Here is a 26787-nt window from a genome sequence, read left to right as displayed (position 1 = left end):
AATGCACTCTGTCAGATACAGGGGAGGGCACCAGGATGCAGGTCTCTTGCTGTCTTGTGTGCTCCCTGGGGCATTTGGTAGGCCACTGTGAGATACAGGAAGCTGGACTAGATGGGCCTATGGCCTGATCCAGTGGGGCTGTTCTTATATGCATGTAGGAAGGCTCCAGTCCGAATTTCATAACTCAGTCTCTGATCTGTGCCACAGAAGGTGACCAGCCAGGGTTCCACCTTCAACCAATGTATGTTGGCAGGTGCAGCCTTTTCAACCCTTTCCTGCTGAGCTGTACCTGCCCAAATACTCCGTCCTATACAGTGGTTTAAAGGCAAAGGCACTCTGTCCTCCACTGTATCTGGTCACCCTGCTCACACCTAAACCTGTTCACTAGTCGTGATCTGTTTCCGACTGGCACCGAAAGCCTCTGAGGGTTAAGGATGGTGATGCCATTGTTAAAATCAGTGGTGGGGCTTCACTTTTGAATGAACATGTAAAGTCAGTAATTCGATTCAAATCAATAGTGCAGCCAGAGAAGATGTGGACACGAAAGGCTTGCCTGGGGGTAAAAGCCCAATCCTCTGCAGGTCTCCTCAGTATAGTCAATGGGGCTCACTCCCAAGTAAGTACAGCTGGGATTGCAGCTTAGGGGCCCGATCCTTATCCAGTTTTCCACCCCTGCGTGCCAATGGGATGTGCGCTGCATCCTGTGGTGAGCGGCCAGCCACTGAGGCTTCCTCAAGGTAAAGGGACATTTGTTGGGGGGCTGCATTGGCGCTGGAAAGTTGGAGAGGATTTGGCCCTGGGAATCTCCTTGAACTCCATGGGGCTTTCTTCCGAGTAGACGTGTTCAGGATCAGGCTGTGATTGCATTTGCAAGGAGTCTCACCTGAAGCCATGAGACTTCTCCTCCCTGGAGGGCAGCAATGTGATATTCCCATTTAGTCTGTGTGTTTTGATGTTGTGCTATCAGGATCGGGCCCTTGGAGGGCAGGGCAACCTGGAAAAGGTCCAGATCCTCCTCCGGAACACCTGCTGCGGTGGGAGTGGGGGAGATCTGGGCTTTTTCCAAAGGGCGTGCGCGGGCTGCCCAAGGGGAGTTTCTTGGCTTTGCAGCCAAGGAGGCGGGGATGTCCCTGGCCGTGGCTGTGAGCCCAGCCTGGTAGCCAATGCCAGTGACTCAGCAGCAGCAGCAGCAGCAGCAGCCCAGGCCTGAGAATGGCATCCGAGCCCCAGACAACGGTGGTGAGGGAGCAGCACAGGTTTGACCAAGCAGCCTTGGACAGATACCTGGCCAGGCAGCTGCCTCGCTTCTCCCAGCAGCAGCCCTTGGAGCCTCTGTTGGTCAGACAGTACAGGTAATGCCAAGTTCACCCCCACCCCCAGCTGCCCAAAGCAGGATCTCACCCCTGCTGCTGCTGTACCCATTTCCCTGCAACCTGACCCCTTTGCTGTGTAGGACTTCCCAAGTGGGGCCCTTGTCCTCCTCTCTGCCCAGCGCTCTTGGGCAACTTGGCTGCCCTTCCTCAGATCCCACAGGAGGAGGAAAGAAGGATTCAAAGTCCAACAGAGAGAGATTCATGATGGGATTGTTGCAAGAAGCAGAGCCACTGAGAGGGATTTTCTCAGGGGGTACAAAGTTTTGTTTGGGTTTCTTTCCTTCTCCCTTCAGGTGTGAATTTGTCTCTTCAACCCCAGGTCTAGGTATGATGTAACCCCTTCAATCCCTCTCTCACAGACTCTGGTAAGGAGGACTATTGAGAAAATGTAGGCGACATGCTTTGTGTACTTTAAAAAAAAGAAGCATAAATGCTATTAAATCAAATCAGGGAAGCAAGAATTTAATTACTGCTATCTGAACTGATAAATCTCACATAGACACTGTGTGTAGCTTTTCCAGCTGTTTACATCAGCTCTGAAAAAGTGCATCAACTTGCATCAACAAAACAATCTGTGTTAGGCAGTGAGAGTACTTCATAGGTGTGGTTATCATTCCAATCGCCTGTATCTGAATCCCCTACAAGCTAATTAAGTTTTTAAACCCAGAGAAATGCCAATTCTCCTTCTTCCCACCAACCTGCCATGCTAGCATGGTTTCTGTGCCTTAATTATTTCCCTTCTCTCCATCAGTGCATCTCTGTGTTAGGAAATTCACCAGCTGAATTTCTGATTGCCACATGGCTTGGAATGTGGAAATTCTGCCAGAAAAAAAAGTTGACAATATTATTGATCCACAGGTTCTTTCACATTCATTACAGGAGCTCTGAGCCACAACCAGCTAAGTTTCCTATGCTAGTATTGTGTTGCAATAATATACTGTCTTGCCATTCTAGTCAAAGTGGACATCACAACATCCAGGCCAATCCTGCTTCCTAAAATTATTATGTTATTATCTACATAAATGCTTGGCTGAATGAGAAAGATTCTTCCTGAATCACCAAATCAGTGGTGATTTCTACACCACTGACTTATGGCCAGGGAGAAGCAGTGACATCTTTTGGAAGAGTGACCTGGGAAAAGTTATCAAGTTACGCCAGCTATCCCGAAGTTACTTGCAAATATGTCTGAATGGCATCTCCACATTGCAACAGAACAGACCATGTGATTTTTCATGTGGAACCCCTGAATCATAAAACAGGGTCTCCAAGTTATCCTCTCTCTGAAATGTGCAGATCTGACACAGACAGCTTGCGCTGGGCTAGGACCACTGCTCAGTTAGAGTATCAATTAAGTTTCCCATGTGGGGCTACTGTTATACAGAGCATTCCCCACTAAGTAGTGGGAGTCCTCCTGGCTGCTTTGGCTTTCATCACGTATACCTGATAAAGAACCTGTGTGGTGTGAAAGTTTTGCAACTTTTGTTTGGAACTTGGAATTGATCCCAGAAAGAGTAGCATTGTTTTTCAAGTGATCCTCTGCCGCTTGATCAACTTCTTGGTGTCTCGGTATAATAATGTTTAGCACTGTATAGTGCTTTCTGTGTGCTAAGTATTTCATTTGTATTCTGTTGAAACAATCCTCTCAACAACCCTGTAAAGTGAGTAGCAGTGCAATCCTATGCATGTTTACTCAGAAGTAAGTCTTGCTCTGTTCAGGGCTGACTCTCCAGAAAGTGTGTTCAGTCTATTTACAGTCCAAGGCTCAATCCTAGCCACACTTACCTGGGGGTGATCTGCATTGACTATAATAGGGCTTTTTTCAAACATACATAGCAAACATGCATAGGATTATGCTGTAAGTATTATTACCTCCTCTCTATTGCAGCTGGAGAGCCAGAGCTGAGAGGAAGTGCTTGCTAATGAGGAACTTCGGAATCCATGGTAGAGGCAAGATTCAAACTGTGAACGTCTTGATTCATGGTTCAGGCTCTTAACCACTATGCTACACCAGCACTCACCAGCTTAAATATGTGCAAAAATGTTTCTGATGAAAGAAACAGGACTGGCAGAGGCCCCTGCCAGAGGCCCCTCTTGCAGCACCATAACTCAGATATTTGATTAAGGTTAAGGGTAGACCTTGCCCAGACAGGCCCAGGTTCATTCATAAACGTCTTTGTTTGCATAGCTCAGGACAGTCCAACCCAACCTTTTACCTGAAGAAAGGTTCGAAGGCATACGTGCTCAGAAAGAAGCCTCATGGCTCTCTCCTGCCACAAGCTCACAAGGTATGCTATTAAAGTGCGTTGAATCAATCCCGCAATAAAATCTTCCGGCACTATGCATTTGCATATGTCATTTGTGTGAGGGCTAAAGACTAATGGCCTCCTCATTGTACATCTGTGGTGTATGACCTGTTGTTCCCCCCCTTTTCTGCCCATTTTTTCTGTACTTTTGAACACCTGACCTCCTAGAAATCCTTGTTTAAGTTCAGCTGCTTTTAGCCAGAGTGCAGGCAGCCTTTAATAATGAAACATCATTACTACTGGAAGAGCACATGGACTCGCAAATTGAGCTTCTCTTCCTGTTTGGAATGGCTGACAAACCCCCCCCCCCTCCACTGGTATGCTCTTAGCAGTTTGGCAGCCAAAGCAGTCTGTCTAGGTAAGCTATTTCAACCATTGAGCCATGGTGTGCCACAAATGATCCGCAGGTATGCCACAGGAATTTGGGGGAGGCTCATATATTGATTGAGCCATTGAGGGATGTGAACCTCCAGCAGACAGTAGAGTGTGTCTTGTCCATTGTTCAAAAAGAAAAAAGAGGATGTTGTGCCTTGATACTTTTAGTGATTTCTCAGTGTGCCATGAGGTGGAAAAGGTTGAAAATTACTGGTCTAGATTCAGGGGCTGGAGTATCGGGTGACTTCTCCCATGATACTCTCTCTCCCTTTTCTCTGACAACTTCATTAAAAAGTTTTATTGTGTAATCTGGAGTTTAGTTGGATGCAAAACACTATACTGTATCCTGCCTCACAGTGACCTTTTCTTCATATGGAAAACTAATTTTGAACTTCGCCAAGGCTTAAAAGGGTAGTTTTTAAATTTTGTTTGAAATCCATGAGACTCACGGAGCAAGCCAATCCATATCTACTCAGCAGTAGGCCCCACTGAATTCAATGTGACTTACTCACAGGTAAGTGTGTATAGGATTGCAGCATCAGGGCCTAATCCTATCCAATTTTCCGGTGCTTCTGTGCCAATGGGGTATGCACTGTTTCCTGTGATGGGAAGACAGTCACAGAGGCCTCCTCAATGTATGTGAACATTTGTTCCCTTACCTAGGGGCTGTATTGAGGCTGCACCGGAGTTGCTCTTCAATCTCACTGACTTCTATGGGATTTACTTCTGAATAACCATGCATAAGACTGCACTGTCAATTCCACTGAGCTCAATAAGGCAGCCTCAAGCACACAACTTTCTATGGCTTTTGCATCCTATCACACACGTTCTGAGTGTTCATAAGCATATATTTCTAACCTATGCAGGTTGACAGAGAATATAGAGTGCAGAAAGCTTTGTTTGCAGCTGGCTTTCCTGTTCCTGAGCCCCTCTTATACTGCAGTGATGCTTCTGTGATTGGAACGGAATTCTATGTGATGCAGCATGTACCGGTTAGTTTCAAGACCTTCCTTGCACACCTTCCTGATACAGATCCATTTGGGCTAGGACTCAAAGAACCAGGCAACGTGTTCCAAGTACACAACCAACAGCAGCTGGCAAACAAGTATTGAACTGAAAAGGAAGTTTGGGTTAGATTGGGTTACATTTCAGCCACAGTGCTGGCAACTTAATGCCTCTTGAACAGAAGCCTAGTAAAAATACTATTGCCTTTGTACCAAGACTGTATTTGATTGTTGGCTCAGAACCTGCACTCAACTTATCTGTGGGGTCGATACTCTTATAGGCGAGTGTCTGTGGTATATATCAAGTTTTCCTGAATGCCAATATGTGAAAAATACATCACAGACCTGTGATTAATGCTGATATGTTAAATTCATCTTGTGTTATTGAGCTGTAATTTTTCCCCATTTGTTCTTCTCCCATTTAATATTTGACTTATGATATCTTAAGGGTCGTATTTTCCGAGACCTCTCATTACCTGGAGTTAGCCCAGCTGAAAGATCTGCTTTGTATCTAGCTCTAATACAAACCTTGGCCCAGCTGCATTCTTTCAATGTGAACTCACTGGGCCTCCAAGGCTATGGAAGAGGACCAAGGTACTGCAAGAGGCAGGTAAATGCATCCCCAAAATGAATTTTCAGACTAATCCCACAATTGTTTGCACTGGGAAATAAAAGCAAATCTTCTCTCTGTAGCTCTTGGCTAGCTGGTTACTTTATTTTATGAAGTTGGATGTTTTTAAGTGAGCTGTGATCCTTTAGTATTTTTTTCTACATGCCTTAATTACCAGTGTTAGTTTTACATTCTAGAAAGAGGCAGAGGCTACGCAAACAGGTGTCAATAAATTAATCAGTAATATCAGTCTTTTATCTCAGTTACTTGGAAAACCATTTGGGCTGGGATTCTAAGCAATAAAAGTGTTGGGGGAAAGGTGTGTACATCTAAGTCCTTTGATCTACCCACACACTGTAGATTTCAGCCTTCTGTGATGGTCCCATTGCAGATGAGGGTAGTCATTGAACCAGCATGGGCCGTACAACCTGTGTGATATGGTTTCTGTCATTGTGTTTGTCTGTCTCTTGTTGAGAGAGAGAGAGAGAGAGAGAGAGAGAGGTGCTTGTTTTGTCCATTTCCTAAACTTCCAATTTTGTCCTAATGCACTGAAATCACTGTGAAGGAACCTGTCATGCAGGCACACCATTCAGATCAGTAGAATTTGCTTCCACGTTATCAGTACTTCTCAGGCTGCTGATATTTATAGATTGGGATCTAAAGAACCATGAAGTGATGTTTGTTTTCTGCAAAACAGAGGTATCTCCCATCTCCCCCCTTTGCAACTGAGAGCAGTGGTGATGCTATGGGGCTGCAGGCTGTACCAGGTGATGCATGCGGGGGTGGTGGCACCAGTACCACTGGCCAAATTGTTAAAATCTCGGGTTTTTGGAATAATCCCATGATGCTATATATCATTCAATGCTTAATTGCATGTGGAATGCAATGAAACAAACCATGCTGAAACCATGCTCTATTCCAGGGGTGTTCAAACTTTCAACTTTAGGAATCCTGGACCTTTAACAAGTGTATAGAAGAGAGAATTTCAGGAGGTGCAACTTGTCATCCCACAGATGACAAGCTGCACCTGCTGAAATTTTCTCTTCTATACACTTGTTAAAGGTCCAGGATTCCTAAAGTTGAAAGTTTGAACACCCCTGCTCTATTCTATCAAAAGTTATAGTCAGAAAACCAGGGGGGCAGGACTATAAGGTGTTGCCACAACCACCACATGGGGTGTTGCCATGTCCTGCATGGGCAGTGGTCCATTATGGGCCTCCCATACCAGGTGACGCCAAGCCTAGAGACGCCACTGACTGAGAGTTATTTCAAAACAAATTTGTGATGTGGGATTGGCAGCAGTTGGGTGGTTTGAGCAGCTGTTCAAAGGAAAAAAAAGACTTCTGTTAGGATTGCACAAGCCCTTTTGTCTCAGCCTAAGCTACTCTTGCATCCCAAGCCAGCTATATTTTGCCTTATGGTAGATGTCAACCTGGTGCATGCCTTTTCTACTTCTCAAGAATTTTTGTTTGGGGTTTGCTTTCAGGTTTCAACTTGGAAGCGACAGTATCAGGCAGCTGCTCACACAGATATTCCAGCTATGAATGAATTAGCTGAATGGTTGGCAAACAACCTGCCTGCCGGCGATAATGAAGAACAGTTGCTTCATGGAGATTTTCGAATAGATAATGTCATCTTTCATCCAAGAGAGGTATCCTGCATATAGTATGCTTGTCAAAGTTTTGGTGCTGGTTGTATCGAATTTTGATATCAGTGTAGCTTCTTTTTTTCTGGGCTTGAGAATATGTGACATATTTTTCCCCCTCCAAGGAAATCTTTTTGCTCAAAAGCATTTCTATACTGTTTTGGATGCATTAACAGGCAATCTTGCGCAAGGCAAGAAACAGAAGAGAATCATACAACTCAGCTAGATTGGGACACCGGCCTTAAGAAAGGCACAAACAAATAGGAGGGGATTCATTGGAGAGAAGGGTATGGAATGCTTAATTATGCATGTTAAAATCCCTAGGATTGCCTTCAGCAGTCACTTGGAGTTTGATGCTGATTCCAGGAGACTCCAGACGAATCCTGGAGGGTTGGCAGCCCTATCCACCAGAGTCGATGTGTCGGGTGGGGGAGAGGAATTGCTGATCTGAAAGTTTTCACTCTTGTCACTTCTTCCGTGTTTTATTTCTGTGACTGTTTTCAAGGCCCGCGTTATGGCAGTACTGGACTGGGAACTTTCTACAACAGGGCACCCTCTGGCTGACTTTGCTTATGCAATTGGGTTCTGTTTTTGGCCCAAAGCCACCACTTTGGGGAATCTCAATAATATAAGCAACATTGCAGGTATGCTCTCATTTGTCCGGCTCATGTTTCCTTTATTAGTTTAAGGGTGCAGTCCTAACCCACTTTCCAGCACCGACGTAAGGGCAATTCAGCTCCTAGGTAAGGAAACAAGCATTCCCTTACTTTGAGAAGGCCTCCGTGAGTGACACCCAACTGCAGAATGCAGCACATGTCCCATTGGCACCGCTGTGCCAGTGCTGGAAAGTGGGTTAGGATTTGGGCCTAAATGTATCTTCATAAATAGTTTAGTGTAGACTGTTTAGTCTAGATTCATTTCATTAATGCTTGCACTGAATTCTCAAGAAATTATGTCAATTCAGTGCTTTGTTGATTGCACTAAGAATCATTTCTTTATTTATTAAAACGTTTTTATATCCCATCTTTCCCTCCAGATAAATGCAGTGCTCAGGGAAGCACACCACACATAGATTTGTTTCCCTCTTGGAAACTATAGCTTTAGAGCCAACTTTCTTTGAAGAATATAGAATATGAAGAACCATTGTATTGGTTAGCATTGTTGTTTAAAAGTATATAAGGCTTAAAAAATGGGGCAGAATGGGATGATTTTAGGCTGCAGTCCTATGCGCACTTACCGGGGAGTAGGCCCCATTGAGCTGAGTGGGACTTGCTTTTGAGTAGACACGCATAGGATTGCACTGTTGATCAGTACCTATTGGTTAACCAAAGTGGTTTTAATCAGCTGGTAATCCCATACAGGTTTAGTGCTCACTTACACCAGTGCAACTCTGAAGATATATGGGACTTTTCTAAAGCTTTTCGACCGGCACAAACTGAGTTTAGGATTGGGTCCTTAAACAGTTGGAAAACATAGCATTTCAAAGTGATATGTCTTAGTTCAGGGGTGTCAAACATAAGGCCTGGGGGACGGATGTGGCCCATGGAAGTTTTTTGTCCAGCCCTCAGGCTCTCAGCTGCTGAGCAGTGCTGAGCTGTTACTGCTGAAAGGGCAGCCAGCTTGAAAATCAAGCTCTCCCATATCTTGAAATATGATCAAGATTTACATATTTTCTCATCTAACATTTGCAGCTAATGAGTTCCTAAGTGAGAAAAAGTGCTTATTTTTGGTTATGACCTGATTAATGACATCACTTCCTGCCTAATGACATCGCTTCCAGCCCTCAGCAGGCATGAGGAATGCTATCCGGCCCCCTGTATGAAACAAGTTTGACACCCCTGCCTTAGTTTAATCAGAATTTGAATATTCCCAGTGTTAGTGTCTGGTTAGCCTATCATCATGAGAAAAAGGATACTTGTATATTTTTCATTACAACTGTGTTAACAAATAACTTTTAAAAAACAAAAAGGCATAGCTGATATAAAATGCAAAGAAAAAGACTGCTTGCAACCCCAAACTGGGTTTCTTGTGATTTTCTAGGAATTCCTTCATTTGAAGAATTCATCTCGATTTACTCTCGCTGCAGGGATGCCACCATTTCCTTAGACAACCTGAATTTTTTTCTTGCCCTCTCCTATTTTAAAATTGCTTCAATATGCCAGGTAATACCTATTAAGATATTTTCAGACAGAAATTCTGCAAACAGTTCTTGTAAAGTTACTGAAGTTTTTTTAAGTGACGTCAGAGCTGTAACAATTCTATACTGCTATACTACTATATAACTGGTAATTAGTCTCCAAATTATGTATTTTACCAGTGATTACAGTGGCAGAATTGTTTGTATTGCATTGGCTGATATTAAGTGCTGTGCTACATATGGCAATCCCTAAATGTAATGCCATGAGAATATTTCAGACCGATCCATGTGTACTGATGTTTTCAGTTTTGTTGGGGGAAGGAAAGGACATTTATCCATCATCACTTCCTCATGGCCTTATTTCATATTTTGAAAGAATTCAAAACAAAATCAATCCATCTGCTGGGTAGAATTCCAGCTGCCTGTTTAATCCTTCAAATATACTTTATTTGTTCTTTAGGGTGTATATGGTAGATACCTCCTTGGAAATGCTGCTGCAGAAAACAGTTATGAGTTTGCCAGCTTAGTACAACCCTTGGCAGAAACAGGATTGCGCCTTGCAAAAAAGTAAGTGTGTTTGTTTTTTTTAAGAAGGTTTTCAAGATGTCAGCACAAAGCAATTGACGTTGTAAAGTGTGTGGGTATGTGGGGAGGAGGTAATGTGTTGGCTTCCAACCTGGGGTACGTGTTTAGGGATATGTGAAAAAAATGATAATGGTGTGAAAAGGTACATTTGTCAGCAGTGTAAGACAAGATAAAATGAAATTAATTCAATGTTATGGCAAGTAGCAGTGTGGGTTTTCTTCATTTTTTGACCTTGAGAAAAGCCAGCTATCCCTTGCTTTGCTATTTTGGCGAATGATGGGAAATCCTTCCCTAAACACTGCATTGCTAAGATGCCACTGTAGCGCGTATACTTGGCAGCACATCCTTTCACAAGCTCAGCTCTCACTCTCCTCTGCTTTGTGAACATTCAGCTGTCATACCAGTGTACAGGTCATGCCTACGTATCTATGGATCTCGAGTTTTACCTCACCGCGGGTTGTGAACCCATGAATTTGCCACCCCGTAATCCTCTGAATGTGACTGGAGCTCTGCTCAGGTTGTGTTTGGAGAGCCTTCTGAGGGCTGGGGAGACCTTGTGTGACCTCCCCAACCCTCAGGAGGTCTTCTGAGGTCTCTGGAAGGCCAAAAATTGGCACTTCGTTTTTAGCCCTCAGAAGGCACTCCAAACATGACTGGAGCACCATTCCATTCACGTTTGTAGGGTTAGGGACCTGCAGATTTGATTATCCACAGGTTTCAGCATCCATGGGGGTTCCAAGAACGGAATCTCTGCAGATGCTGAGGCATAACTGTATATTTAAGTGGGCAATTGGTCCAATGAGCAGTGTTCAGTGAGTGAGTTCTTCCAGTTCTTCTCTATGTATGATACTTTTGGTCACCATTTTAAGTTTTAAATTAATTTTTCAATTGATATATTATCAGATATGCATTAGGATGCGATTCTAACCAACTTTCCATTATCAAGGTAAGGGCAATGCAGCTTTGAGGTAAGGGAACAAACATTCCTTTACCTTGAGAAGGCCTTCGTGGCTTCCACTCAACTGCAGGATGAGCACATGCCCATTGGCACAGCTATGCCAGTGCTGGAAAGTTGGTTAGGACTTGGGCCTTAGTGGTTGAATACCAGCTTTTTAATCTGATTATTGGGCCATTTATTTACAGTTACAATATATAAATTTGAAATAACAGCAACTACAGTAATTACAAACATTTTGCTAATATGAAGGGTACTATTTAAGGAAATGAACCAGAATGCTGCATTCTCTTTATGGCTACAGAAATGCAGAGAAAATCTTATCTCATTTTGGTTTCTTTTCCTTCAAGAACCTCCTTTACCATTGGTATGCAGCCTGGTAATATGGGGGAATTATTCCAGCAGTCAGAAAAAGGTAAAGTCGTGCTCCAGAAGGTGAAAGATTTCATGCAAAAGCACGTGTTTCCAGCAGAAAAGGTGAGAGATATTACACTTAGCATTGATGTAGATAGCAGCCAGTTGAGAACCTACTATCACTTTATAAAAAGAAGCCCAACATCATTTTGCTCTCTGGGTTTTTCAGAGGAAAGCTGATAAAAGTCTTGACAGTAATGCTGAACCACTAAACTACATGTATTGCATCTCAGCAGTATAGATTTGTGGTTATGAATGTACAACACAGGTTTTCATTCATAGCTGACTGCTGTAGCTCTAGGCATATGCCTAATTTAGCTCTTAGTGTTTTCTCTTGCTGGGAGTGTTTCCCTTGCTTTTCAGGGAAAGAATGTGACCCATATACAAGAAATAGCAGGGCTTCTGTGTCACCCGGATTTGAGTTGAACAGGGAATTCAGCTGGTGCAAGTCTTCACATCCCTGAGTGACAAGCTGTAAATCTGCATCTTCTGCAGTTCTCCTTCAGCATTCATGGGTTCCAGGGTGGTGCTTGTGGGGAGAAATCAGGAGGACAGAGCTAAACATACCTGTCAGCCGCAAGCTATGGAGAAACCCTTATCTGTTCATCTCTCCAGATGAACAACTGAAGAAGGGCTTGATCATTACTAATAGGTTCCTGACATCCTCCTTATGGCCCACCCCTTTTCCCTGAAGCCTTCTGCCCATTACTGGGTAAACCAGTTCTCTACTGAGGGAAAAACTAGGCCCTGTTAACCATCTTGTGGAACAGCTCTGGGCAAACTTGAAGCTTGTGGGATCTACTTTGTTTTTTAATGATATCCTTGGCAGTCTACCAAAATTGTGGCATGGCGTAGGGTGCAGGTATGATGATGATAACTTTATTTTTACCCCGCCTTTCTGCCCAAATGGACTCAAGGCGGCTTACAACATGTTAAAACAGATTAAAAACATAATTTAAAACAAATAAAAACATATTAACACATATCATAAAAACAGCAGTCAGATAAAAAATAGTCCGGTAAAAAGAGCATAGAGCAGCAGCAAATCATAAAAGAATCAGGCCTGTAAAAAATATAAAAGATGTTAAAAAGGCTGAGAACTCAGAAGTATACATCAGGTGCCTCTGAGCGCAAGCTCGGCTCAGGACTTAACCCGCTGAACCAAAATTTGGTTCATAGCCTCATTTCACATGAAGACCTACTCCTGGTTTCTTTGTTTCAGCAGCCTAATTTAGAAGGGGTGGGGTGGAACTGCTAACAAGGGAGTCATAAATATTTGCTGACCTCCTGTGGATCAACCAGAGATCTGTCAGTGGATCCTAATTAATCTTCTTCCTGACCCTGCTGTAGAATATATGAAGATTTTGAATGAAAAGCACTAAAACGAGATGTCATGAATCTGTTCCAAATTATGTTAATTACTATACTGTATTTGTTTTTGTATTCAATGACTTTGTAGGACACAGATGTTTATATTACAACTCTAAATTTGCAAAGTCAATTACCATATAAAAATAAATAGAATAATGATATAATAATGAAGGCTGTGGAAAAAAGAAGGCTGTTATCTTACAGTAAGATTGGTATATAACCATATGAATGTTCACTTTTCATGTACTTAATTTTCTTAGGAAATGGCAGAGTATTATGCCAGAAATAAAAATTCCCCAGATGTATGGAGAAAACCACCCACAATTGAGAGACTGAAGGTACTATTTTTTCCCCTTAATTACTATAATCATGGAAGGACTGATCTGAAGCACTTTTTCACCTATGCAAATATTAATTGAATAATAGCTTTTCTTAACATATGTTTCAATTAAAATAATACAACATTTTCTGTTTAAAAAGTATTGGTCTGGTCTACAGACTGGTTAAAAAGGCATGGAATCAGAAGCAGATTAGAGAAATAAAAAGCGTGAGGATAGGAAAGCAATGAATACAAACAGGTACAAAATATAGAGCTGAGAAAGAATATTCTAGAGAGCTGCTATTCAGGGTGGGGAAACAGTGGCATGTGAAGTTGGTGGCCGGCCAGGGGCATACAAAATGAATGGCTGGGTGCCAGGCCAGAGGTGAGTGTCTGAGAGGCTTGTAGCATATGGGGTGACTGGGGCAGCACTGCAGCATTCCGGGTGTTTCAGGGTGGGGGGGCACACAGAACTCATTGCTTAAAGCTGCAGAGTTAGGCCCATCCCATTCTCCTTTGCCTCTGTTTGGCTCAGAAATGAAGCCATTCTGGAAGCAAGTGGAGGCGTGGGGGTGACAGGGTGACTCAGGAGGTCACGTGAAAACCAGTAGTGCGCTCCAGTCCCAAAATGAAGCTATTTCTAAGCATTGAGGAGGCCCACAGAGCCTCCCAGACCCTCCCTGAAGCCAGCGGAACCCCTCCCCCCAGTAAAGTGAAAAGCCCTTGAGTTTCCACAGCACCACGATTGCTGCAACGCCATTGGGACACCCATTACTAGGCCACTCCCCTTAAGAGGGAATGGCCCAGTTCTGGTTCCCTATGGTGGGTTTTTGTGGCCCACCACTTTGGGAACCACTGGATTAAGACACGGAAAAGGCACTTGGCTTATTCTATGGGGAAAAAACTCGGGGATAAGGAAACCCACATGAGTTTTGCATCCAGACATGAGCTATATCCCTGGGATATGCTGGTTTCCATGGGATTTTTGCGTGTTCTAGGCCCAAGTCCACAAATCTCAGTAATATCTTTTGAGTTGTGTGTAAGTTACACTTAGCAATAATGGTTGGGAGCACTGGCAAGAATAGAGCGAAAGAGCAGAGAATGGAATAATGCCACAATCCTCTATCACCACAGTCCTATCCATGCTTACTCAGAAGTAGGTCCCATTTTGGTCAATGGAGCCTACTCCCACATAACTTTGCTTCTAATTTCATCCTAATACAACTGTAGAGACCAGACCTAACTGTGTTTACCTCAAGGCAAGTCCCACTGATTTTAGTAACTTCTACTTAAGTACACATAAGATAATTATTCAGAGCTGGAGCTACTTGATTCATGGAACATCCTCCTTTCAACAGGAAAGGGCCAGAGAAGAGGGTCTCTGGAACCTCTTTCTGCCAGCTGTGAGTGGCCTTGGCCAGCTGGACTATGCCCTGATTGCAGAGGAGACTGGCAAATGCTACTTTGCCCCCGAAGTGTTCAACTGCCATGCCCCAGGTTAGCCAAGCCTTTATTGCCTTGCCACAGTGGACACTGCCGTTATACAATGAGCGCTGTCTGCTGGATGGAATAGGAGTTGTACTGGTAAACATTCTTCCATCTCCCAGACACAGGAAACATGGAGGTCCTGCACTTGTATGGGACAGAAGAACAAAAGAAACAATGGCTGGAGCCTCTCCTTGAAGGGAAAGTTAGTTCCTGCTTCTGCATGACAGGTGATAATTTCTTATTTTAAAACAGGAGCTATTAACATGTAGCAGGGCAAAAACACACCCTCTTAACATTTTAAGCTATCTTATCCAGCTGCAATTGTGATGATAGAGCAAATAAAACTTTCAAACCAATTCAGAATATTCTCTCTCCTCCCCACCAACATAGACCTTTATTTTTTAAAGTGGTTTACTCAGGTGTAACAAGTACAGGCCACCCACATCTTCCACACACTTTAGTTGCATGAATTGTGCTCAGCAAAAAATAATATGAACTGTTTGAGAGGAGCACTCTGTACATGCCTGAAGGCATACTCGTACTTGTGAAGGCATACTCGTACTTGTACTTGTACTCCACTAAAATTGAGTGTTGGGCGGGTTAGGACAGACAAAAGAAAATATTTCTTTACTCAGCGCGTGGTCGGTCTGTGGAACTCCTTGCCACAGGATGTGGTGCTGGCGTCTAGCCTAGACGCCTTTAAAAGGGGATTGGACGAGTTTCTGGAGGAAAAATCCATTATGGGGTATAAGCGATGATGTGTATGCGCAACCTCCTGATTTTAGGAATGGGTTAAGTCAGAATGCCAGATGTAGGGGAGAGCACCAGGATGAGGTCTCTTGTATCTGGTGTGCTCCCTGGGGCATTTGGTGGGCCGCTGTGAGATACAGGAAGCTGGACTAGATGGGCCTATGGCCTGATCCAGTGGGGCTGTTCTTATGTTCTTATGTTATGTTCTTATGTGATCTTACACTATGTGAAAATCTACTTCCTGTAGGGAGGAAAGAGTTATTTTAATCCCGAGAACAACACTTGAGGCAGGACCACAACTTTTTCTGGCAATTGCTCCTGACAGTCACTTTGGTTGCAAACCACAACGTTTGACAGGTCATCTCCTTTGATACAGAACCAGATGTTGCTTCCAGTGATGCCACCAACATGGAGTGCAGCCTTCAGAGAGATGGAGACAGCTATGTCGTCCATGGCAAGAAGTGGTGGAGCAGTGGTGAGTCGAGGTCTTTCCTAAGAGCGGAATGGCAAGGGGATGGGTTGATTTGGTTGGAATGGATCTGACTGAGACCACAGCAACAGTGACAAGGGTGAAGTGATCAGCTGGGTTTTGGACATTCTTGGTGCTTTGGGCTCTATTCAGTTTAAACTTCTTAACGTTGCTCATGAACCCTGTGAGCTAAAAAAAATTGAAAACAGGTCTTATGTGCTTTCCAAGCACAACCTGCACATTCTTAACATTGGGGATTGTTTGCATCGAAATTTGAATCATAAGTGCACCAAAGGCCCCTGAAACTGGTGGAACTTCAATCCACATTGGTCTCCATGCAAGCCACAATGGCTGATGAAGACCTTTGTGTGACCAGTGATGACAGAGCAGTCTGTTGGACTTGGCTGCTTCAGCTCCCAGCTAGAGCACAGGCACCTGCTGCTTGTAGAAATTGTAGAAGTATTCTCTAATAAAACTAGCTATTAGGTGCATTACTTAACTCTGGTGTGCATGGGAGGGGGCCTATTAGCTTTCAGGAATACTAATTGCCAGCTAGATCTGCTGAATTTCTGACCCAGCATACATTTACCTGAAAATGGCTTCTATTGATTATAGTTACATTCTCAATGAATGTGATTATATAGTAGCTTTAGGGCAGCATCTCAAAGCTCTTACTGGGAATTCTGTTCTGTGCTTGTGTTTTAGGAGCTGGAAATCCAAACTGCAAATTTGCTATTGTGATGGCCAAAGATAAAAATACATCTGCATCCAGGTATGAAACAAATTTCAAACTGAGGGTTCTTAATCTGTACGTTTCAATTAGGGAATTCTAAGAATATAGTTACAATAACACAGGCCTGCAAAACTGAGGGTCAGAAAAGTTTTCCCCAAAATTTATGATGGTTTGATATGAATTTGGGGTGCTGATTGCAAAAATGGCATCTGTTTTGCCCTATCACGCCTAGTTTTGGAGATACAGTGTAGCCTCACTAATGAATGGTTCAAGTAGCTTCCTCATGAGGAAGCCATGGTGTAAGCTTCCTCATGAGGAAGCTGCTTGAATCATTCACTAAAGGATTCACACTGGGATTGGGGGGCACTTGGGGAAGTGTAACACCTGGAAAAGGTACAATGTGATTTCTGTATCCACAAAGACATAGGGAAAATATTGTTTATAAATCATCTTTCTATCTGGATAGCCATATTCCATGGTTATTTCTTGTTCTGTATTTTTTAACTGAGATTCAACAACATCTATTTATTATGCTTTGATTTAGATATAAACAGCACAGTATGATCATTGTGCCAATGGATACACCAGGAGTCAAACTTATAAGACCACTCTCAGTCTTTGGTTACTTTGGTAAGTAATAATAATACTTGTCTTGCGTTTTCTGAATGTGCAAAGTGGTTCACATGTACAATCTTGATGTAATCTTTGCAACAAACCTGTAAGATGAATAAGTATTTTTGTCCCCCCATATTGCAGTTGAGGTTGAGAGGGAGCAGCTTGCCTAAGGGTGCAGCTTGCCTAAAGGTCACTTAGGGCGCAGTCCTAACCTTGTATAAAGCACAAGGCCCAAGGTCGTAAAGCACATTTGGCTGCATTCAGCCTCCACACTGATATGGGGAGGGAAGGTTGTGTCAGCTGAGCTTGGCTAATGCAGGCATCTGGGTAGGGCAGGTGGGAGGGAGGCTTTCTGAGGTGGGGGGAGGGCGGGCAAAGAGCATTCCAGGGGCAGGTGGGTGGAAAGCATTCCAGGGGGTGGGCGGATGGGGAGCGCGAGGCAGGACTGGGACCCAGCAGTTATGCCAAATCCCAACCCATTCCCTGAGCAGCGCAGAGCAGCTCCAAGCTGCTCCGTTCTTGGACTTGCTTCACCTCCTGAGGTGGCACAGGTCTGAGGAGACTCATTGGGACTGTAGTGGTTTACCCAGGGGTAAGGGGAAGAGTTTTTCCTTGCCTCCAGCTGAGCCGATTCTGGGCCCAGTCTTGCGCTGGATACAGCACAGGTCTCCTGGCCTGCCTGTTCCAGTGCAATATAGGATTGTGCTATCTTGCACTGTTAGTGAATTTAGGGCAAAAGAAATATTGGAAATGGGGAAAGTCCTGGTTCACAACTCGGTCTCATAGCCATATACTACACCTGCAGTTAGTAGGGTTTGTGGAGATGGTCACAAGAAGGCACTTCAGAATTTATCCCCCTGTAACTTAGTCACTGCTGCCACCACCTAATCATTCTAATGATCAGGACCCTCCCTTAAAAGAAAGAAGCTTCAGTGGGACACCAGGTGCTTGCAGAAAAATCACCAACACTTAAACAGTGCTGGAAATGGAGGTCAATTTCTATTGACCCAAACGTTTGACCTGCCGTGTTCTGCCCTTCAGACATGCCTAGTGGGTCTGTGTTTTAAAAATCAAGATTGCAACCTCTGTTGGCTGACGGGCAGCAATATGACTCTCCAGCCAGGGTAGGTAAGAAACAAATACTGCAAACTCCATTTGGGCCCTGAACCCCTGAGTCTCAAAGAACCCTAAAAACAATTTGGCTGAAAAATCATGCACATTGATTTTTAGCACAGCTTTTTTTTTTTTTCTAAAGATGATGGTCAACATTGTTTTACCCTTAAGATAGCTGTTGAGTGTGGCATGCATGTTGTGTTTGGAACATTGAATCACTAGTGGCACCATTTATTAAAATTAAAAGATCCAGGTTCAAATCCCCTCTCAACCATGAAGCTTCCTGGGTGACCTTGGGCCAATCGCTATTTCTCGTCCTCGCCTACATCACAGGGTTTTTGTGAGGACAGAAGGAGAGGAGGAACCATGTTCACCACCCTGAGCTCCTTGGAGGAAGGGAAGTCTAAAAATGTGAAAAATAAAATAAATAAAAATATTGACTCTCTCTTGATGGAAACTTACCTTTTGTCTTTTTCACAACTTTATAGATTATTTTCATGGTGGACATTTTGAAGTGCATTTTAACAATGTTCGGGTACCTGCCTCTCATTTAATACTTGGTGAGTTTCGGTGTTGCTCATTGTGTAAACCAGGGGTGTCCAAACTTTTTGGCAGGAGGGCCATATCATCTCTCTGACACTGTGTCTGGGGCCGGGGGGGGGGGGGGAAGAATTAATTTACATTAAAAATTTGAATAAATTTACATAAATGAATTTATTAGAGATGGAATTTATATGAATGAATGAAGGTCTCGCAGTAGCTCAAGGCCTATAGAAGGCCTTGCACAAAGCAAGGCCAGCCTTTCCTTCGCTGCCACCGCTGCATCACAGATATGGAACCAAGTAGTGGAGGGAGTCCTCGTCCCACAGCTCAGGTGAGAGATTAAACAGTCGTCCTCGTGCTAAGAGCAGTTGCGTTGGGCCAGCACGGGCTCCAGCAAGTTTCCGGAGGGCCAGAGGCTCATTGGAGACTGGGGACTCCCTGCGGGTCGAATTGGAAGCCCCTGAGGGCCGCAAGTGGCCCCCGGGCTGGGGTTTGGGCAGCCCTGGTGTAAACCATAAAATATCTCTGGGCCTGCCCCAGCCTGACCCTTCTCAGTTGTGTGGTCAGTGGAACTTTCTGAAGTGCATCTCCTCATATTGCAACTCTGTGGGGTCCTAGTGCTGGATTTCTGGCATGGGGCCTTTAAAAGGCAAAGTAATCCCCTTCCACCTTGGGGTTTGTATTGCTAAACAGAAGGCTTGATGGGTTTCTTAGGGGGAAAGGGACTGTCATCTCCTTCCTGAGGGAAAAGTCCCAAACCCCACAATGGGGCTTCTCAAGACTGCACCATCTATTTTGCCTATGCAGGCTTGAGAACCTATGTGTCAGGCTTTGCAGCCCAGTACGGAGGATAGGGTACGGCGCAGCAGGATTCCTCTGGTACTACCCCCCTGCCACCCCTATTCCTCCCCCTCCACCCCCTCATCCCCAAGGCCCTCACTGCTGCCTGGAGCTCTTACCATGCTCCAGGGGGCATCTGTCCAGCACTGGGCTAAGCACCAGCTGACTCTGGGCCGGTGCCAGCACTCCCTACATGGAGGGTGCCATAAATGTACTTTACAGCATGTTTACAACACCCAGCACCAGCACTGAAACTCTGCACTGGTGCTGGCCCATGATAGGATAGGGCCCTAAGTCTGGGAGTAAGTACCACTGAACTCACTGAGACTTGTTTCTGAGTAGACATGGCTAGGGTTGTACTCTAGGTCAGTCTTGGGTAGGGGAAGTTCATCTAATATCAACAAGTCCCAGAGACAGAGCCAGCCAGTGTTCTCAGGGTATGTGGCAGGTCTTTGTATGAATTCCCCTGCATTCCAGTGATATCTCTTCCTTATACTAGCTCATTTCTGAAGACAGGGGATTTCTAATCTTGCATTGTAACTGGTGGGAGATAGAGCTGCTGCTTGGCAACTCATTTCTTTGGCACTGCCTCTTCATTTAGCAGGATAATGAGTGCCTTTGGCCATAGAACCCCAAGTCCTTCCATAGAGGCTGCCAAGTGTTCAGATTTCCAACTAAATTCTCTAGCCGCTAGAGGTAGACGCCTCAGAAATATCTCTCCTGTCCTTTAGTTTGGGGGTTTCTGTTTAAAGTAATTGCTCTAGCAGACATCAGGCTAATAGAACCTCAATCCGATCCTTTTAAAACTCTGTCAGGCTATTTCTTTTTAACCCATTTTTGCCTTGCCCACAGGTGTACACATTTGGTCCCTGTTGCATATATGCAATGTTGGGCAGAAATGGCTTAAACTGAGGATTAGCTTCCTTCTGGCGTTTTGAATCTTAGACATATGCAGCACTAACAGCAGGAGATATTCATTGCTCAGTATGAATTTATGGGTGTTAGATTTATGATAGTCTTGAACAGGCTATTTGGTAAAACATTTACTTCTTGTTTATAATAATAACAACAATAACTAGGTATTTATATACCACCTTTCTGGTCATCGGATTACTCCTCTGACTTTATTCAAGGCGGTTTACATAGGCAGGCGTTTCTAAATCCCTCAAGGGGATTTTTACAATCATAAAGGTTCTCTCTTTCAAGAACCAACAGCATTTCAGATGGATCTTCCTGGTTTGGTCTCACTTCTGGCCTCCAGTTCTCCCACGCAGGCTGACAAGCAGCTCCATCTCTCACATGGAGGGCAGCCAACCTGCTTCTTGCCCACACCAAGAGCAGGTGGAATCACTCCGCTGGGCTTGTCAGCTGCTTCAAGGTCTCGCCATTCTCATCTGTTCAGGGAGCTGCCGGTGTCCTCGAACTGGCGACCTTCTGATGTTATCTGCGGGCTAACGGAGGCTCTACCCTCTATATTTGTATCTTTTTTTCTCCTTCCAAAAAATTCAGGACAGTGTTCAGGTTACCCCGTTTTCTCTCTCTCTCTCTTTGTTAATCTGTGGACCCTATCCTAACCAACCTCCTCTACGTAAGGGAATGTTTGTTCCCTTACCTCAGGGTTGTATTGTGTGTGCAACAGCACTGGTAAGTTGGATAGGATTGGGCCCTGAGAGAGAGAGAGAGAGAGATTCTTTCCAGTCCAACACTCTATCCACTATACTGCACTGCCTAACAAGTTGTCCTACATTAGCTGTGGAAAGGCAAAGTCTCCTGAGAAAATCAAATGGTAACTTGATGGATTTACCTTTCTCCTTTTGCACTCCAGGGGAAGGAAGAGGGTTTGAGATAGCTCAAGGGAGACTTGGACCAGGCCGGATCCACCACTGCATGAGGTCAATAGGAGCAGCTGAAACAGCTCTACGTATCCTGTGTGAGCGTTCGTCCCAGAGGACAACTTTTGGGAAGAAGCTGTACCGTCATGTGAGTCTACATCTCTCTCTGATTTTGTACACCCTGTTGTGCACACTACCCTTTCCTCAAAGTGTTTTAGATCCTAAGACCAAGTGTACAGCTGGACTCCAGCAGATGCTAGGAAGCAGAATGTTTATCAAACAGTAAGGAATGTGCAGGAACTGGGAACAATATAGCCTCTCACAGGCTATAAATCTACAGGCGCATTTCCAAAGGGACTTGGACCTTCTCCCTCTTTTTAAGGCCATTAGGGATGTGGCTGAGCCAGGAATAGCACCATTGTTCTCAGAGCATCCTGGTATCCTGCATTACATCTTCTTATTAAGTGCTTCTCTGCTGAAATGTTGACAGCAGTAGAGTGCAATGGTGCACCAGATTTCCAAGGAGCTGCTCCCAGTTTCTGTCATAATAGGGTCTTGCTCCTGCTGACCCAGAGAATGCATGTTGTACTGAACCATTTGGCATCACTCAGGAGGGAAACAGCACAGCCTTGGGACTGCTTTTTCTTTAAGCAAAGCAATTGCGGATTTTGAATAGGGTTCTACCTGGAAAGGCAGACTACACATTATACACAGTATCTATAACAGGGGTGCCCAAACCCCGGCTTGGTGGCCAAATGCGGCCTTCAGGGACTCCCAGTTTGTCCCGTGCGGAGCCCCCAGTCTCCAATGAGCCTCTGGCCCTCCAGAGACTTGCTGGAGCCCGTGCTGGCCCAGCGCAACTGCTCTCAGCGTGAGGGCGACTGTTTGACCTGTCACATGAGCTGTAGGCCTAGGGCTCCCTCCATTGCTTTGCTGTTTCACATCGGTGATGCAGCAGCGGCAGCAAAGGAAAGGCTGGCCTTGCTTTGCGCAAGGCCTTTTATAGGCCTTGAGCTATTGCAAGAGCTTCATTCATTCATATGTTCCATCTCTAATATATTCATTTATGTAATTTATTTAAATTTGAAATGTAAATTCTGTTTTCCCGGCCCCCAACACAGTGTCAGAGAGATGATGTGGCCACAGGGTAGTAGAAAAGGAACATGAAAAAATAGACTAGTACTACAAACTGTGTCTAGAAACCACCCGATTGTGGATGAAACACACTAAAGTGCTGCCAATATTTGTAGGCGCACTAGGAACCATCTCCACAAATTTTGACAACTATTTGCAACAGCTGAACGCACCAGCAATTACACTTGCTGAGCTGCAAAGAGCTGCTATTATTGGAACTGCGTCAATTATCCGTTGATATCGGCGATGATCCTAGGCCTCTGGTTGGAGCCCGACCTTTGCGGGCACTACGAGTGATACTGTGATTTTTATTTGTGTGTTCTTCTTTTGCTTCCAGTTATCACTGTGATTATTCTTAACTTGAATAAAAATGTTTATGTATATTTGATATATAAATATATATAAAAATAAAGTATAAAAATATACTTGAGCCAATCAGACAAAACTGATGCCAGATTTGGATTGTGCACCCTGAATATACCCAAGAATAGGGCTAACTTTTGCAACAATGAAACGTGCGTAGACCTGTGCTGATGATGTTTATCATGTATATAGTGTTTTCTAATGCTTTGCATTTGTATCTCACTTCTGAAGCATGCAAAATTCTTCACGTGTATTTGTTGGGTTTTTGTCCTTCTCCTGCAGGAAGTTGTCGCTCACTGGATAGCCGAGTGCCGTATCGCCATTGAACAGGCGAGACTGCTTACACTGAAAGCAGCCAGCAGGATAGACACCATGGGCAATAAAGGAGCCAGGAAAGAGGTAACGGGACAGTACCACAAAAGCAGGAAAAATGGATTTTGTGAAGGATTGGATTCTCTCTAACTGGTGGGGACCCACTGTGCTGGATGACAAATGTACATCAAATCTTTCATACCTAGAAAGTTATAGTAAGCTACCCCAACTGTGTGTGTTTTGATAAATGCCTTGGCTCTTTTGCAGTTTTCATGATAACCTTTCATAGTGCATAGCCCTAGTAGACCATTTCAGCAGTGTACTTTCTTTAGGCAGGCTGGAAAACATAAACACTCCATAAATCTTGCAAAGTGACTGGCAAGGTTTCACATCTGTTCTGCATAGGCATTAATTTGGCTTTGAAAAAGGTGGGTACAGAACTACAATTAAGATCTCGTTCATCTTTCCAGGTTGCTATGATCAAAGTGGTAGCACCCCGAGCAGTCCTTAAAGTGATTGACTGTGCCATGCAAGTTTGCGGAGGTGCTGGATTCTCGGACGACTTTCCTTTGGCTCAAATGTGAGTGCTGTATATTCAGGGGCCTACCGAGCTTGTGACATACCAAGCTGCATACATCCCATCAGTTGTGTACGGTTGGGGAACCATCAGGAGCACAAATCTCCTGTTTTTACTATATGTCCAGGACTACAAAATCAAGTGGAGATCACCATGCAGGTTTATTGAGTTGTGTATGGTTGGTTGGGTTACAAATTTGCAGGCCTATGGTCATTTCATGTATTCTAACTGCATTCATAGTCACTGAAAGTATATTGACTTAAGCAATCTTTTCTCACCCTGTCCTACCTCCCCTGTCAACTTACCTTTGTCAATGAGCCTTCGTCTGGCCATCACTCCACACAGGGCCACCCTGACCCCATCACTGGTGAGGGACAGGATTAGAATTGGACTGTTATAGTATAAAATATACTATATATTTTATAGTATGATGTAAATTTGATGCTATTAGCAGGGATCAAAGGCATAAGAAACTACCTATCATCTGTTTCACAGCTGCAGGAGTAACCAGAACTGATCTCTCACTATTCTTTTGTATAGGTTTGCCTATATTCGGACCTTACGTGTGGCAGATGGGCCTGATGAAGTTCACCTCTCAGCAATAGCTAAACTAGAACTGCTTGAACAAGCCAAGAAGTTGAATGCTCACCTCTAGTACTGAGTATCTCTAGTTATCTCTAGCACTGCGCTTGGTATAATCGTGATTGCATCCCAAGTACAGATGTGAATCATGATTCTTCTTAAATTAGGAAGGGAAGCTCTAAGAATGTCCCAGTTAAGTCTGAAAAAACATCTCTTTTGATAACGGTTCTCGTTAATGGATCTCTCTTGCCGATCCTATTTCCTACTCCACTGTTGAGCTTCCAGTTGGCAAATAATCAGCATCTCAGCTAGTGCTGCTGGAGTTCATTTCTGAATGTAAAATGGATTTACGAAAATGTGGGAACAATCCAGCTTTGTAATCATTTTGGTAAAACTATAGAGCCATATCTGGTTTTGCTTCTCCAAAATGTTTTGCCTTAAGCCACATCTTTGCATAAGACTCTGGTAAAATTGAAGAACATTCCTGTTAACTTTAAGGCAACTTGGTCAACTACATAGTTTTTGGTAATGAAATGCACAGTTGCACATTCTTCTGTTTCATTGAGGTGATCTCAACATGTGAAATTTCGTGTCTGATTTATTAAACAAGAATTGGTTTAATTCCTTGGGTTTCCTATTTGATTGATAACGTTCAATTTTCCATTTAAGGTTTTGTCATTTCTGGCTGACCTGTGCTTATTGGGCTCTTGCTCCTTCTTGCTCTGCTATCACAAAGTGAAGGAAAAAATTAGTCAATACCAAAAGGAATCTATATTTGTGTTTCTGTCTCCATTAATATAAAGTCTACTAGGCCAGTGGCTTTCAACCTTTTTCGGCACTTGGCACACTGACAAAGCACTAATATTGTCAAGACGCACTATCTTTTCTTGACAATTGAAAAGGCGCACCATGCAGCTGGTGGGGGGCTCACATCCCCCAATAGCCCTACTAATAAATGACCCTCCCCCAAACTCCTATAACACACCTGCCGACCACTCATGGCACACTAATATACCGTGGTACAGCAGTTCAAAATTGCTGCTCTAGGCTATATTGCACTGAATATATATGAGACAGTAATATTTTTTTAAACAAGGGGGAAAAGGTATGATAGGAGAGTTTATTTCAAGGAAAAAGTTCACTGTGGGTGAGGAGATCCAGGTCTGGCCGATGCTTGCATGCCACCTGAGCCAGCCACAAAATGCCATCCTTCTCTACCCTGCCAAATAGCATAAAAAACTTGTTCACCTGCCCATCCAGTCCCCTCCAGGTGGCTGAGGGGGGAGTGAGCTGCACCAAACTATGGAGTCCCTATACTTTTTCCTTTACTTTCTGCTTTGGCTACCCTGTGTGCAGCCTCCTCAGGACCCAAAACGATCCAACTTTTCAGCACTGATGCAGTTGCAATGCAACACCTAAGAGAGTTATCTTGAGGAAGCTTCTTTGACTACCCTTCCCCCACTGCAGGATGCAGCACACTTCCTGTTGGCACAGCTGCACCAGCACTGGTGGGATTGGAATAGGAACCAGCACTGGAATAGGACTGGGCCCTGAGTCTTTTTTGAGATGACCCGAAACAGCGGGGCATGCTAGAGGTCAAAGGGGGCTGCCACTGCCCACATCTTGTCGGAAAGGGGACCAGAGCATGTCTTCATTGGAAGCAGGCCAGAGGGAAGATGCAAGGTGTGAAGTTCCCCTCCTTGCTTTACAGTTGCCCCCTTGAACTTGCTATTTAACTGCAGCCTTCCGGTTGCATCATTAGCAGTCAAGTCCTGAGAAGATCTCCTTTTTAAAGCATGCATCCAAGACTAGATCCTGGTACAAAAGCAAGGTGGGTTTGAACTCAATAGAGTTCCTTATCCCTGAAAATACGTAGCAAGCCACCCAGCCCATTCCTTTGCACAGAATTGTCTGTCCAAGGCCCAACAAGGAAGTTTCTCTGCTCCTCCCCACTTCAAACCTCAAGAGATCTCTTGGACCTGTACAGATTGCAGTGTGTCACCTCTGGACAAACCTGCTGAACTGGCTGTCTCTGGCTCTGCTTTTATCCAGAGGTCATGCTCTTGCTGGCAGGGGGAGGCCATTGTTGTGTGGCAAGGGTTAGAAAAACAAGTAAGTTGGAAATGTTGTGCTTGTGGCATAGGGATGTGACTCTCTGCTAGGGCCTTTACCCTATAGGTAAAGGGTTTCTTACAGACTGGCAGAGAGTGAGTCTGAGCGATTCAACAGCAGGGAGCTGAACATGGCAATTGAGGCCAATACCATTGCCATAAGGGATCAATACAGATTTGACCAGCAGCTGTCACACTTACCCCTGCAGCCCCTGAAGCAATATCAGTGAGGCA

General features: G+C 44.2%; 1 protein-coding gene across 4 annotated transcripts; it reads left to right on the top strand.

The window, feature by feature from the left end:
• Window positions 1-1193: 1193 nt before the first annotated feature.
• ACAD11 (acyl-CoA dehydrogenase family member 11) lies at window positions 1194-25065 on the top strand. 4 transcript variants are annotated; one of them, XM_066629097.1, is made up of 20 exons: window positions 1194-1352; window positions 3559-3658; window positions 4918-5043; window positions 5504-5665; window positions 7152-7316; window positions 7816-7954; window positions 9351-9472; window positions 9908-10014; window positions 11338-11464; window positions 13033-13110; window positions 14450-14588; window positions 14699-14806; window positions 15706-15804; window positions 16504-16570; window positions 17076-17161; window positions 18748-18819; window positions 21468-21622; window positions 23254-23370; window positions 23754-23863; window positions 24401-25065. In XM_066629097.1, the coding sequence occupies exons 1-20, from the start codon at window positions 1213-1215 to the stop codon at window positions 24513-24515; spliced, it is 2334 nt and encodes a 777-aa protein (XP_066485194.1). In that variant the 5' UTR covers window positions 1194-1212; the 3' UTR covers window positions 24516-25065. The 4 variants fall into 4 exon arrangements, with proteins under 4 accessions (XP_066485194.1, XP_066485192.1, XP_066485191.1 ...); XM_066629095.1 differs by lacking the exon at window positions 1194-1352 and having other exon boundaries at window positions 3511-3658; XM_066629094.1 differs by lacking the exons at window positions 1194-1352; window positions 3559-3658; window positions 7816-7954; window positions 9351-9472 and having other exon boundaries at window positions 4935-5043.
• Window positions 25066-26787: the final 1722 nt, after the last annotated feature.

Source organism: Tiliqua scincoides, chromosome 5 (genome assembly GCF_035046505.1).
Source record: "Tiliqua scincoides isolate rTilSci1 chromosome 5, rTilSci1.hap2, whole genome shotgun sequence".
In the NCBI taxonomy this organism is placed as follows: domain Eukaryota; kingdom Metazoa; phylum Chordata; class Lepidosauria; order Squamata; family Scincidae; genus Tiliqua; species Tiliqua scincoides.
The sequence above is the reverse complement of the archived record's forward strand: the minus strand, read 5'-3'. Positions and strand labels throughout refer to the sequence as shown.

Coding starts and splice junctions, on each gene's coding strand:
- ACAD11 (XM_066629097.1), top strand. CDS start 1,213: ATGGCATCCGAGCCCCAGACAACGGTGGTGAGGGAGCAGCACAGGTTT. Junction 3,659..4,917: donor TCCTGCCACAAGCTCACAAG/GTATGCTATTAA, acceptor TAACCTATGCAG/GTTGACAGAGAATATAGAGT. Junction 7,317..7,815: donor TCATCTTTCATCCAAGAGAG/GTATCCTGCATA, acceptor ACTGTTTTCAAG/GCCCGCGTTATGGCAGTACT.